This window comes from Euprymna scolopes, chromosome 13 (genome assembly GCF_053919585.1).
Source record: "Euprymna scolopes isolate OS-2025 chromosome 13, ASM5391958v1, whole genome shotgun sequence".
In the NCBI taxonomy this organism is placed as follows: Eukaryota; Metazoa; Mollusca; class Cephalopoda; order Sepiida; family Sepiolidae; genus Euprymna; species Euprymna scolopes.
The window spans coordinates 76,102,461-76,118,276 of NC_136494.1; the positions used below are offsets into that span (position 1 = coordinate 76,102,461).

Below are 15,816 nucleotides of genomic sequence, written 5' to 3' on the forward strand. Positions count from 1 at the left end.
TTACCAAAACAATATCTATTGTCCTTCAATATTTGTAACTCTCTGCATATTGGTTTTGAAAAAGAACATTTTACAATTATCTTGTTATTCAAGCATCGGGCAGTTTCATTGGATGTTCTGCTGAATTTGCAGGCCAAATACTGTCGGGGAAGAGGCGCTCGTGAAGCCAAGTCAATTCTTGATCGTCTACGGTGTCATTAAAAGACCAAAACAATTGGGGAAATCGCGCATGGCTAGGCCTATCGATCCTATCGGTTGGAGCAGAGACCTGTACAAAAGACCGGCATATTGTGATTGCTTGCAGTTCTCTGCTGATGCTGATAAATATTCAGAATTTGTTAATGATTCTGTTAATAAGCCAGCAAAAAGGTCGATAAGTCACATCCTATATAAACGATTTATATACAGCATAATCACTGACACATCAGTACCCGTTAAATCACCGCAGTTAAGCGACGTTAGGACTTGTCAGTACGAGATGAGTGACCATTTGAGAATATCAGGCGCCGTTTTTAGTAAGGCGTCGACATATCCCTGCAAGAACCGTAAAAAAAAAAAAATCCCTGTATTGGGATATGCGACTGGGGACCACTTATGAATGTAATATTCCCTTGATACGTTCTCTTTCAGAGGGACTCGGTTCAATTCCTCTGGTGTGAATATCGCTGGCATAGCATATATGTAATTTGCCGGTTTATTTATTTTTATTCACTCTATAAAGTATTTAAAACTATATACGTAATAATTATTTTATGTATCTATTTCAGTAATTATTTCAACAGTGCTTAACACGTAAGCAGATTTAGGTAGTACGTTATGAAAATATATGGAGCAAATAAGGCACACAGAATTTCCCACGTTTCAAAGAATCTTATTGGCTAACTAGCAAATTTAACACCACGTGTAAATATAAAAAGGCGCCATAATAATTCTATTCAATAGCCTGATAGTTCCTCACGAAGATGAAAATGCTGTGTAGTTTCATTGTTCTATATATTTTCGTTTATATCCATTAGAGGCGTTGAGTGAAATTTGAAAATAAAATAAGATACGTATTGAACACGTTTGGAGCCAAATAACTGCAACGCAAAATTTTTTTATAAAGAAATAAACACTCGTTTATTTTATAAAAAATTTCGCGTTGCAGTTATTTGGCGACAAACGTGTTAAATATGTATCTTATTTTATTGTCATATATATATAATTAAACATATTTGTCTCATAGGAAATAATATTGAGATAAATCATTTTTGGTAGTGTTCGAATGGTTCATCTCTCTAAAAACATTAAAGGCTTACAACGTTTAATATATTAAAAACTAAGCGTGCATTATAGCTTCAGACTACATAAACATTTGAAAGAAATATATTTTATTCAATGTTTATTTTGCCAGAGGTTTGTGTTATATAATCATGCCTTTGAAAGACTTTTCAAAGTTTTATTCTACGTAGGACGTGACCTTATGACTTTACTTCTTAATCGTGTTTATGAATTGAGTTAACCAGTTTATATATTCCGAGACATTCCATAGATAGTACATAATATAGATGTGTTGTCTTGATTTTGTTAACATGCTTATCCACTATTCTTTATACTAAATATTCAATAACGTATATGCAGATGTTTTTGCAATGACATTCATCCCAGTTGAGTTAATCCAGATTCTTCCTAGAATTGTATCACACTCAGAACCGGAGTGGTCCTGAGCAAGGTCATAAAGAAAGTTAAATTATTATTCTCCCCGTGAAGATCGACCACGTGCTGACCCGAGATCGCAGCATAGTCCTTTCTAATTATTGTTGCCAACGTCCTCGTCAGAACTTTGTGGTTTCCTAAATTAAGAATACAAAAGTATTTTTTTGCTTACTTATAAATGGATTCATCCAGCTCATAACACACCTTTTAGAAAGGTTATATGACTGAAATATCACAAAGAAGTTTTGACTATTTATAATTTGTTTATATATATATATATATATATATATATATATATAGATATATATAGTGTGTGTGTTATATACGTCTAAAATTCTAATGTATTCAAATATTCTGTTGGAGCAATTCAATTGACTAACCACGCTGAATACCTGTGATACAGGGAAACAGTATGTGGATGACATATCCATAAGGTTCATCGAGTACAAGTAATTGTGTATTGGTAAGGAAGGCAATTATTTTCTATTACGGTGTCCGCGTCAAGACTTATAAATACTACAAATGTTGCTGAAAGTAACATTTATTCAATAATTTGAGAAGTTGGGTATGTTTTACTGTTCACAGTCCTTCGGAAAAGAGGCCAAAAAATCAAATATATAATAAATAAATGTTAGCAAAAGCAAGATAAGTTACTTTTCTACTCAACTGGGTAGGTTTTTAATGTTTTACTATAATGTAAAATGTTTACTCGGCTCGAAAAACAAGCAGGTTCTAAAGGTACGCAACAACAAGAAAAAGTGGCAACAATGTATTTGTTACACGGCTATTTTTTTGTGGTCGCGCACCCTTTGAAAACGCTTGTTTTTTTCGAGTCGAATAAACATTTTACATTAAGTAAAAACACTAAAAACTAACTCAGTTAGGTAGCAGAGTAACTTATGCCTTCGGTAACATTTATTATATGTGACTTTTACTACTTTTTCGAAGGATTGTAAACAGTAAAACATGCCAGAGAAATTTTTTGTGCATAACTTTATCAAAAATATTTGAATGATTAAAAACAAAAATGGCCAGTAATAAAATGTGGCATTGACTGGTTTGCCAAATAAAATTTTTCAAGTCGAAAATGAAAAGAAAAGCAAAAAAAGCAAAAAAAAAAGTATTATTTTTTAAAGATAAAAACCCATAACCAATTTCTCATTCTTAATGTCTAGTAAATAACACTTTAAAATATTCAGAGAAAGTTTATCCTCATATTTCAAACTGTTATAAAGATGATTCTCTATAAAAAGAAAGAAAAAAATGACTATATTCATATAACGTTAAAAATGTAATAAAATAACAAAAAATTACTAAAATCTCTTGAGTTAAAAACAAAATGGCTGCCATTGTTCTCCATGCTTAAAATTTCTGTTCAAACATGAACACTTCCAGTATCATCTTATCTCGCTTCAAAGATGAAAAGAATTGTTTACCTTTTTTTTTACCATTCGATTCAAAAGACAGTTTTATACCATCATATATATATATATATAAAAACATGTTGCGCCTAGTAATAAAATATAACGTAAAATTGTGTCGTATTTGCCATCCCTTCAAGAATCACGCTTTGTTTTATCTGTTTTACAACATATCAGCTTTTCTGACAAGTTATACAATCTATTTGCATAGGATTCCTTGAATAAAATTTATTATATTAAGGTTTCATATTTTCACCAACAATATTAGTGCATGTCCGAACACAAGAGATCCAATAAGATAAGAACTTTATCATAGCTGATTACATAATCTACGACGTTATCTGTTATATCAATAACGCCCTGACGAGGAATCAACGAAAGTTGTTACATTAGGCGCCATTTTCGAGTTTATAGAACAAGATATGTACGTTATTCCACGCCATCACTTATTAAAAATAAACGACCGCACAATTTATCTAGATTGTTTAAGATGTTTTTCTGATGGAGTAAAAATGTTACTGAATCGAGTGTGATAAATATTTCTAAAAAATTGTCTTTTTTATGTGAATTCTTCTTTTTTACAATCAGGACAAGATGTCAAAATGGTGCATATATTTCTATATCTCTATATTCGTGTAGAAATCGGTCTCATGTAAAGCCGAGCTTGATTTTTGTAGGCAATTATTTCTAAAGCTAATTGTTGATTCTTATTCTTCAATGAAACAAAAAAGAAAAAAATGTATGATTTGTCGACTTTCAAACCTTTCGTGATAGAAACACAACTTTAAACAATTCCGACCTATGCACGAGTACACGAGATATATCCTTTGTATGAGGGAGGTAAAGTTTCCTTTTTTGTTCAGCTTACTTTCCCTCTTGGAATCCATAGATTTATACATAAAAGTAAAATCTTTTTTCTTTTTATAAAGATGCAGTCATGTGACTCCAAGACGACCGATTTGTTGCTTCGCGGCTGGTGGAGGCAAAAGGGGGGCTGATGTCACACGTCGATTCGTACGACTGCTGTGGGGAGCCAATGCCACTGCTGGAGACATTTGAGACTGTGGATGACGTTGATGGAAGATTGTACGGCGTTGTTGAACTCCGCAGATAAGGCATAGCACAGCTTTGATTAGTTGAAATGTTGCTCATAGGCGCGCCCACCCACATACTGTATTGTCCTTGGGTTGACGGCCCGTTACTTGATAGTACACTGTGACTCCCAGACTGAAGATGTGCCCAGTTTTCTGGAAAGTTTAGCATCGGCAGATTGGACGGAACTTCTCGGGAATAACCTGCTGAATAATTAAAATAAGGGGAGAATATTACAATAAGGAAATTAAGTATTAGAGAATTTTATTATATTGGCTTCAATGGCGTCCGTGACTAAAACTATAAGCTACAATTAATGCTATCAAACATATGACGTCATGTTAAATATATGGCATCATAGGCATAAATAAAAACAATGGAAAACCAAAAAATTCACGGGAAAATATTTTCTTGTTTAATCTTCTATACTCCTATAAATCCGTTTTTCTTTTGTGTGTATTGATATTCATATTAAAACCCCTCTTTTCTATTTATTTAAAAAGAAAATACAATTTTCTTGTATATGGATTCACCAGCAAACGATCTAGCTAATTTGCATATTCTTTTAAACATTCATTTCAATTAATTCCCTATTAGTTTTTTTCGGTTTTCTTGTGGGATGATCATCTTTAGTTAACTATTACGTGTAATTATATTCATGCAGATATTCTACATGATTTATACTTGCATAATATTTGCGTAAAACGTTTATAGTAAACACAAAATTGTTTTCATATACAGTGATGATCATATTTATTGGCACGGTAAAATAAAAGTTAAATTTTGTCTAATAAATTCTAAAAAAGGGATTAAATTAAAGAAAATAAAGTATATTATGTATTTTTAACTGGCCTTTCCGATGCAGCAATCGGATTTTAGAAAAAATAAATAACAAAGGAACAACAAACATAATTGCAAAAAACCCTTGTTCAAAATTATTGGCACGGCTTTGTTTTTCTTTTAGTATCAGTATAATATCAATCAATTTCCGGTTTACGTGCTTTCTGAACTTTTTTATAGCCATATTATGCTTGTTTAACGCTAATTCAGTGAATAATTTTTTTCAGATAATTTTTAGATAGCGATTTATTTAAACTATTATAAGTGACTAAATTATAATTTTCAATCGCCATGGTTAAAACTAAGGAACACAGCGAAGACGTCAGGAAGCTTGTTGTAGCATGCCATACCAATGGGGAGGGCTATGATAAGACTTCAAAGAAGCTAAACCTTCCCAAATCCACTGTTAGAGCCATAATAAACAAGTTCAAATCGCAAGGCCACGTTATGAGTTTAGAGGGTAGAGGGAGAAAAAGGATTCTTTCCCCAAGAGATGAACGGAAAATTGTTTGACAAGTAAAACAAAACCCAAGGATCTCTGTTGGGGAGATTGTTGATGAACAGAGCACCTCTGGAGTGAATGTATCTCGACATACAGTTGGTAGAGTTTTGAAGAGAGCTGATTTAAAAGCATGTCGTCCGAGAAAGACTCCCTTATTGAAGCCTATGCACCTGAAAGCAAGGCTAGCCTTTGCAAAACGTCATATTGATAAAGATGTTGCATTCTGGAAACGTGTTCTATGGACTGACGAAACGAAAATAGAGTTATTTGGCCATAATAAAGTGTCTTATATTTACAGAAAATCTGGCGAAGCTTTCCTGCCTAAGAACACCATACCCACAGTGAAGCACGGTGGAGGCAGTTTGATGTTTTGGGGATCCTTTGCTGCCTCTGGACCAGGGCGACTTGTTAAGGTCACAGGTAGCATAAAAAAGGAAGATTATGTTAAAATATTGGATGAAAACCTGAAAGACTCTGTTAAAGAGCTCTCACTTGGTCGTCGTTGGTGGTTCATGCAAGATAATGACCCAAAGCATTCGGCTAAACTGACTAAGAAATGGCTTGAGGACAATCATATTAATGTTTTGGAGTGGCCATCACAAAGCCCAGACCTTAATCCAATTGAAAATTTATGGAGAACATTAAAATTAAGGGTAATGCAAAGGAAGCCTAAGAATCTTATTCAATTGGAGGATTATTGTCAGGAAGAGTGGGCTAAAATTACTACTGAAGAGTGCAACAACTTGGTTGTAAACTATGAAAAGCGACTGAGGAAGGTAATCAAGGCCAAAGGCTATACAATTGATTATTAAATAAATCGTGCCAATAATTTTGAACAAGGGTTTTTTGCAATTATGTTTGTTGTTCCTTTGTTATTTATTTTTTCTAAAATCCGATTGCTGCATCGGAAAGGCCAGTTAAAAATACATAATATACTTTGCTATTTTCTTTAATTTAATCCCTTTTTTTAGAATTTATTAGACAAAATTTAACTTTTATTTTACCGTGCCAATAAATATGATCATCATTGTATATTTATGTATACGTATGTATATATATATATATATATATTTTAATCTATCTATTATATCTATAAAAGTAAACGTGTGTGTGTGTGTACATTTCCTACGCAATAACTGTCAATTTTTAGTCTACAGACTCGAAATTTGATATACAGGGTACTGAGATTTGGGAAAATCTTTGATCTATTTTCGGCCAAAAATTTGACCTTTGAGAACTCTACCAAACCCCTCCGACAATTTTTGGTCTAAACACTTGAAATTTTAGATATAGGTTCGTTGGACATGGATCTAACTTAATAACTTGATTTGAGTCCCAAACAATAAATGTTAAGGGGTCATAATAGGTGTCAAAGTTTAAAAAATTGACCGTTTTTGTTTTTTTTTGCTCAACATACACCTCCAAACATCCGGGCAATGCCGGGCTGAAATGCTAATTATTCAATAAAATTTAAAAAATATTACTTTTTAATCTCTTTAATATTTTTGGACATTAACTAGATTATTCAAATAGTAATTACCTTCTGAATTTAATTCATAAACGCATTACCATGCATTACTAAATTATTTAACGATATATTGTAGAATGATGTGGAGAAAGAATGAAGTGAAAGAAAAAATACAAAACACGTGTGGAGCTTCCAGGTTCATTTTTGGAATTAATGAACACATTCACGCTTATATATATATATATAAGCATTATTAAAATATTTGAATTGTATTTGATAATACATGTTATTTAATACGAGCATAAGCATAGAGTAACCTTTATCAGATTAATTCAACAACGTACAGAGAAAAATGGTTAAGTACAAGCTGTTAGATGCGTGATGATTAAAGTATTTTAACTGTCATTGTTGATCACCTCTTTTTCCCCAACGGTTTTAACCCTTTCTTCTTTAGTCCAAATAAAATAACTTATTTTTAAGTTGTACATAACGTACTAGTAAGAACAATCTTACGATAGCGTGTGTGTTATTTTCTGTGTCACGCTTACATCCGGGTCGTTTAATTGTTATGTACTTCCATTTCTTTAAATAAATAATTTTACAAAGAATTCTTCATAAGTTTTGGTTTCGATTATAGCCGATAGCACTTAAATCATCTTTTTTTTTTTTTTTTAATAAATAATTTTATCAAGCATTCTTCAAAAGTTTTGGTTTCGGTTATAACTCCAGTAATCTATTTTTTATATAAATAATTTTATCAAAAATTCTTTATAAGTTTTGGTTTCGGTTATGGCTGAAGGAACTTCAAGTTATATATACATATATTTTTTTATAAGTTTTTTTTTTTTTTCGGTTCGATTGAAGCTAATGCACCCAAGTTATATAGAGATGTTTTGTTTTTTTTAAATCGAAACTTTATAATATATAAAAATCGATAGAATATTAATTCTATAATGATATATACGAAATCTGCAAGAATTAAAATATCATATTTAAGCATACGTTACGACCGGTCTTTGCCGGGCGTTCATGCTAGCTCAGATGAATTCTTTTGCAGTTTTAACAAAAAAAGCTTCAATAATATCAGAGCGTCTCCATTTACACTGAACATCTACAGAATGACAACATCAATATATTACATATGAATGAGTCCCCTGTGGAATTTCCACAGGTCCAACTAGTCTAAATTAATAGAATTTAGTAATTCATGACCTCTGCTTCATCATTAGTAGACCAAAGTGTCTAACCCAGAGGTCTTATACCGCACAAATCTTCGCATCATATTCATCCTCCCCAAATAATGCGAATTACACTAGCTGGGCTATGTTCACTTAATGGAGAGGGGACTAATTCTAAAGACATCCTGTATGAAAAATTGGCATCTGGAAGAAGGTCCACTGCCCCCCCCCTAAGATGTTATGAGGGTCGACATAAAGGCGAGCGATATCAACTTTGGGTCTTGGATGAGCATTGCAAATGATAAAGTAAGGTAGAAGGAACCCTGTATTGATAGCAGGAGAGGAGAAGTTGATAATTATGGTTACAGAGAAGCGTACATCCAAAACAAAAACAAAAAAAAACATCATTGAAAATAGCTAATAGACTATACAAGCTTGTGATCTTCGCAACAGAGTCTGCCGCTCCTGTATTGGCCTCTTCAGCTACAAGTCCTTCTGTTTCAACCGAGCAGACAGCTGGACAACCTGATTAAAAATGCTTCATCCATTGACCAATGGCGGCCTACCACTTGAAAGTGGATAGACAAAAGCCTTGATTTTATTGAAACAAAAATCGAATATGATGGGTATTTTTTTTAATCAAAGAAAGAAAAAACAAAACAAAAAAGCAGCAACCGACCTGGTGGTGGTGTCCTTCCTTGGTATGGATGTGGGTAAGGCGCTGTTCGACTGTTTCGAAAACTGAGACGTTCACAGTGTGCATTTGAAAGATTGAGAGCGTTTGCAAATTGATGTGCAGGTGGGGGAACAAGACCGGGTCCCCCAGCAGGTAAAATCCACGTCCCAGGTACTAAAAGAAAAACAATTCTGATTAGGAGATTACACAGGCATAAAAATTGGGTACTCATGCAGAGAGTGATTGCTGAAATAATAACGTTATTATTTAAAAAGCCATTCTTAACATGGGGAGGGGAGGGTGTTTTGTACCTATTTGGTACTTTAACCTTACAATTGAATAAAAAAAATTTTTTTTAATTAAACGTGGAAATATGATTTAAAAAAATAGTGCAGATCACTCTTTGCATTAGCACCAAAAATTGTTGTTTTCTTTTTTTTTTTTTGTTTTTTCAAAGTAATCTCCTCCGGTTGCAATGCACTTGTTCCGTTCCAACAACTTCTGGTAGGCCCCATGGAAGTCCTCTTGTGTGTACGTATCAATGACCATTGTCACAGCCTCTTTTATCTCAATTATCTCATGACGACAGCCTCTACGAGGTGCCTTCAATAAGTTTCCAAACTTTTTTTGTACAAGAATTTAAAATTGTCGGAAAATTGTTACGACAAACTTTGTGCAAATCTTCCACATCTTCAGTTCCTCGCAAATAATTGTGTGTACAGTTCCAACACTGACATCAAACTGTGCACTTATTATCTCTATAGACACGCGGCCAATCAACTCTGGTGTTCTACTTCCTTACTCCTCCCGCACCTCTCATCTCTCACAGACTCCCTGCCTCCCTTAAATCTTATACCACTCAATAACTGATGTTCTATTCAGGTAAGATTGTCCAAAACCAGTTCAAGCATTCTATAAGTTTCTGTGGCATTTTTTTTTACGCGTTTTAAACGGAATTTTATTGCATATCTTCCCTCTAAATTTTTCTCGCGTCCATATAGCATTTTTTAAATTCAGCAGCTGTGACAATCAGGCTTTAGTAAGGTGTATTCCAATTCTTTCTGTAGCTGTTCATCAGAACGTGAAATCATAAAAATTGGTCATTCATCTCGTAAGATGTATAGCAATAAAATATTGAATTTTCGAGAGTCTACAACAATTTTAGATGCCTCAACAAAAAAGTCAGGAAACTTATTTTTAGCACCTCGTGTGTGTGTGTGTGTGTGTGTGGGTGTGCGTGCATTAGTATACGTCCATTTAATATATGCGATGTAAAAATTAAATGTTTAAGACCAACGATAATCCGAATCCAAACGAAAGCATGATAGGTCGATCAAGCCTCTCATGTAGATACGATTTTTTTTTTTTTTTTTTTTTTTTTTTACAAAAAAAAAAAAAAATTCCAAATTGTCACTGGGTACAGAACTCGAAAGCGAACACAACTTCAAAAGGAGAATAAATCAATCAAAAATACGCAGGAATTGCCGGTTAGAAAAAGTATTTGTTGTTGAAAGAAATAAAAACCGTTGATGTAAGAAGGGAAGTGAGAGGTAAGAGAAAAATGACTCGGAAGTGGAAGGTGAAAAAAGTGTTTGCATTAAAGACGAGAATACATTCCGAGTTATATTTAAAGAAAGTTATCGGATGACTAATTGAATGCTTAAAAAAGAACCGAACAAATGGATTTTCTATCGACAATGACCTTTCTCCCAACGGTAATTCGCTGTCACCATCAAAAAATTTACGAATGAATTAGTCACATTTGGTATTTTTTATCCTGCAGGTATAGTTTTTGTAAAACCGAAGGTACCAATGGTTGATCAAAATCTATAGTGTTTATTATATTTTATATAAAATATCTGTTCACACGCTATTAAAAGCTTGAAAAGGAATGTGAGTGACCTATTGCACGATCATCTACAAAACTCCCGGATTGGGGAAGAACACACCTCTCCTCAATTTTGTCAACTTGTCCCCACTATGCGAAATTTAACGTAAAATGATCTCATTTCTAGCAATCTAATAAAAAACATTAGGTTCGATTGTAAGCACCATTAAAATACAATTTTCTTAACCCTATTATTTAAGTCAGAGTATCAAACGGCCCCAAAATCCTTATCTTAACTATGATTAACCCTAGAGTTCGAATGACAAGTCCACCTCCAAAAAAATAAAAAAATTAAAAAAATAACCGAAACAAATCTAATTTAATTTAATAAATAATAAATAATAATAATATTGCTTAGGTAGTTCGACCATGGTCCGGAAGTGCTAATATGCAACAATATTACCGATCTTTAATCCTTCATTTTCTTTATGACGTTCTAATATTAAAAGGAATTGGGATATATATATATAAAATTTATCGAACTTTTGAAAAAAAAAAAACAAAAAAAAAAAAAAAAAAAAAAAAAAACACCTGCAAGGAAGGTTTACAAAAGTGAGAGTGAGAGAGAAAGTGAGAGAGGTTGAGACAAAGAATGAAAAATCAAAAAGAGGGGATAATAGATTTGGTTTAAAATGAACCGGCATAGCAAGAGGTACATGTCTATCAATCCCAAAATTTTATTACTTTTTTGTTCATTTGTTTACACATTTACGATACTTGTGACCCAAACGTCTATTTCTTGTGGAAGAATTTTGGATGAAGTTAAATGAAATTCATTTACTTAATAATTTACAAGAGTGCTTTAACCCCAGATAAGCATACACACATTTATCTATCATATAAAAAGGAACTTTGTGTGTGTGTGAGGGAGTATATGGATCTGTGCCCTAATGACTCTTAAACGGCTAGGCGGGCATTTTTTTTTTAAATGTCACACAAATGTGCTAACTGTGCCTGACAGTGTTTTTAGATAGGTTTTGTATCAGAATGTATTCGCTATTATTTTCAGGTTTGTTATTGCAGATATCGATGATCATGGCTCTAGTCCCTTCTGCATTCGGTTTTTATGTTGAGATTTTTTTTTACTCGTGTTTCCAGTGATCCTGTTGAGATTTTTTTACTCGTGTTTCCAGTGATCCTGTTGAGATTTTTTACTGCTGTTTCCAGTGATCCTGTTGAGATTTTTTACTGCTGTTTCCAGTGATCCTGTTGAGATTTTTTACTGCTGTTTCCAGTGATCCTGTTGAGATTTTTTACTGCTGTTTCCAGTGATCCTGTTGAGATTTTTTTACTCATGTTTCCAGTGATCCTGTTGAGATTTTTTTTACTCGTGTTTCCAGTGATCCTGTTGAGATTTTTTTACTCGTGTTTCCAGTGATCCTGTTGAGTTTTTTTTACTCGTGTTTCCAGTGATCCTGTTGAGATTTTTTTACTCGTGTTTCCAGTGATCCTGTTGAGATTTTTTTACTCGTGTTTCCAGTGATCCTGTTGAGATTTTTTTACTCGTGTTTCCAGTGATCCTGTTGAGATTTTTTTACTCGTGTTTCCAGTGATCCTGTTGAGATTTTTTTACTCGTGTTTCCAGTGATCCTGTTGAGATTTTTTTACTCGTGTTTCCAGTGATCCTGTTGAGATTTTTTTACTCGTGTTTCCAGTGATCCTGTTCAGATTTTTTTACTCGTGTTTCCAGTGATTCTGTTGAGATTTTTTACTCGTGTTTCCAGTGATCCTGTTGAGATTTTTTACTCGTGTTTCCAGTGATCCTGTTGAGATTTTTTACTCGTGTTTCCAGTGATCCTGTTGAGATTTTTTTTACTCGTGTTTCCAGTGATCCTGTTGAGATTTTTTACTCGTGTTTCCAGTGTATCCTGTTGAGATTTTTTATTTGTGTTTCCAGTGATCCTGTTGAGATTTTTTATTTGTGTTTCCAGTGATCCTGTTGAGATTTTTTACTCGTGTTTCCAGTGATCCTGTTGAGATTTTTTACTCGTGTTTCCAGTGATCCTGTTGAGATTTTTTTACTCGTGTTTCCAGTGATCCTGTTGAGATTTTTTTACTCGTGTTTCCAGTGATCCTGTTCAGATTTTTTTACTCGTGTTTCCAGTGATCCTGTTCAGATTTTTTTACTCGTGTTTCCAGTGATTCTGTTGAGATTTTTTACTCGTGTTTCCAGTGATCCTGTTGAGATTTTTTACTCGTGTTTCCAGTGATCCTGTTGAGATTTTTTACTCGTGTTTCCAGTGATCCTGTTGAGATTTTTTTTACTCGTGTTTCCAGTGATCCTGTTGAGATTTTTTACTCGTGTTTCCAGTGATCCTGTTGAGATTTTTTATTTGTGTTTCCAGTGATCCTGTTGAGATTTTTTATTTGTGTTTCCAGTGATCCTGTTGAGATTTTTTACTCGTGTTTCCAGTGATCCTGTTGAGATTTTTTACTCGTGTTTCCAGTGATCCTGTTGAGATTTTTTATTTGTGTTTCCAGTGATCCTGTTGAGATTTTTTATTTGTGTTTCCAGTGATCCTGTTGAGATTTTTTACTCGTGTTTCCAGTGATCCTGTTGAGATTTTTTATTTGTGTTTCCAGTGATCCTGTTGAGATTTTTTATTTGTGTTTCCAGTGATCCTGTTGAGATTTTTTACTCGTGTTTCCAGTGATCCTGTTGAGATTTTTTACTCGTGTTTCCAGTGATCCTGTTGAGATTTTTTTTACTCGTGTTTCCAGTGATCCTGTTGAGATTTTTTTTACTCGTGTTTCCAGTGATCCTGTTGAGATTTTTTACTCGTGTTTCCAGTGATCCTGTTGAGATTTTTTATTTGTGTTTCCAGTGATCCTGTTGAGATTTTTTATTTGTGTTTCCAGTGATCCTGTTGAGATTTTTTACTCGTGTTTCCAGTGATCCTGTTGAGATTTTTTATTTGTGTTTCCAGTGATCCTGTTGAGATTTTTTATTTGTGTTTCCAGTGATCCTGTTGAGATTTTTTACTCGTATTTCCAGTGATCCTGTTGAAACTGTCAGTAAACTTTGTCCTTTGTCTTCCTTGCTCTCTTATCTGGCGATTAACAAAACTTTTCTTCAGGCTGTCCGCCCGCATTAAAAGGCCGAAGAAATTTATCTGGCGTGTATATTGAGTAATGTTCTGTACTTTACCTTACGCATGACTTCTTCATTTGTTTTCCTTTCTGTCCATGAGATTCTTAGAACTCTCCTTAAAAACCATAATCTCCGTTGCTTTCGTTACTGTCCAAAATTTGCAACCGTACATCACAAGTGCATTTGGAAGTTTTATTACTCCACAAGCAGAAAGGCTCGGTACATAAAATCAACAATAGCTTCTTTGATATAGGATATAGATCAGGTAACCAACTGATCTAATTGAAAAATGGACGATTTCACCAATTTCGATGAAAAAATCTAGGAGAGTGAAATATTCATGGATCCTTATTAAATCCTAGGAAACGTTGGGTCTCCATGCTAGTATATATATATATTATTATATATTTATATATAATTCCTCATATTTATTTTAAATTATTATAGTTATAAAAGCTCTCCCAAGAAATAGTCGAGCCCTATTTAATTAAAAAAAAAAAAAAAGCGATCAAACGTATCATTTCAACTTTATAACGTGAATACTATTTGAGTATCAGCGCCCGGCGAAATGGCATTCGTAGGCACTTAGATTCATGTGCTAGTTGCCTGGAAGAAAGACGCTAATCTACTAATGGTGCTTTGTGACCAAATTCCAATCTACTGACCAATGAAGCATAGTATCCATAGGTATAAAAATTAATATTGAAGAAATATATATATATATATATATATATATATATATATATGTATGAGAATGAGATATGACTTTATAAAGATATGAAAATAGAGTGACAGTAATACAGGGTAACCCCCCCCCCCCCAAAAAAAAAAACAGAACATTCAATTGTTTTTCTGAGCGTTTTACAGTTAACGGAGAAAAAAAAAAGGCCAAAGACCCTAGTGTTTTGATGTGATGTTTTGAATATAATAAACTAGTTATGACCAAAGTTTCATTTCATTCGGACAAAACACTAAGAAACGGGGCCTAATTAGAGCTGGGGCCCGTTTTTTTTGGGGGGGGTCACCCTGTACAATTAAACCATTATTCTTTATCCCGACAGACCGTAGTGTTTCATGCTTCAACCGTGTAAAGGTGACAATTCCTACCATCCATGAGATTCGAACCCAGCCACGAAACCACGTTTTGCTCCATTTGCCAAGCCTTTACATCAGGGTCATCAAACAGTTGTCACAAGAATAAAAGGAATTAAGAACTATTAAACGTCGAACTAAATTTAGTGTTAGGAAGATTAATTGGAATCAGAAAAAAAAAAAATCACCCACAGCTGGTAGTAATAATTAAATATTTATTGGTTTTAAAGTAACAGTAAAACTAAAATCTATAGATCCCCTCTCTCACACGAGTGCACTTTTATATATTAGAAAAAAAGGTGTTTTAGGGTAAATTGGGAAAATACCTAGCTTTAAATATTTAGAGATATATAAAGAATCGGAATCAGCAATTGCATCAGAATCGAGAATTTAGTATGGACTCTGTAAGAATATATAATATATATATATATATATATATATATACACACATATATATATACTAGCTGAATATACCCAGCGTTACCCGGTCGAAACATTGCCGGGCGGAGGAAATAGTCACTATTTAAGATGGACAAAATATCCTAACGTACTACGAAAATCGATCACATGTTAGATTCAGGAAAGCATAAAACACATTACCATCCATCTTGATCTATGAAAATAAAACGCAAAGTAATTTCTATAGCTTAAACGGGAAATAACTCATAGCTTAAATAAACGGAACTTCCTTTAGCTATTAATTGAAAATTAATTATGAATTAAAAATAAATAATTAGTAAATCAACTTTACATAATAGTTCTAAATAGATCAATTAAAACGATTCTATTATATACAAAAATAATAAAGATGTAATTATTAAAATAGATTTTCTTTAATGTTATATGAAAATGAGATTAGTCATTGAATGCATA

General features: G+C 33.3%; 1 protein-coding gene across 1 annotated transcript in view; it reads right to left on the reverse strand.

The window, feature by feature from the left end:
- Nucleotides 1-485: 485 nt before the first annotated feature.
- The window catches only part of LOC145292077 (T-box transcription factor T-like), a 247,007-nt gene continuing 231,676 nt past the window's right edge, over nt 486-15,816 (reverse strand). The window contains exons 6-7 of the mRNA XM_080138135.1: nt 8,876-9,046; nt 486-4,411 (exon numbers count right to left, since the gene is read on the reverse strand). Of these exons, the coding sequence (XP_079994261.1) occupies nt 4,038-4,411; nt 8,876-9,046 (545 nt within the window). The 3' untranslated portion in view covers nt 486-4,037. The remainder of the gene's footprint in view (nt 4,412-8,875; nt 9,047-15,816) is intronic.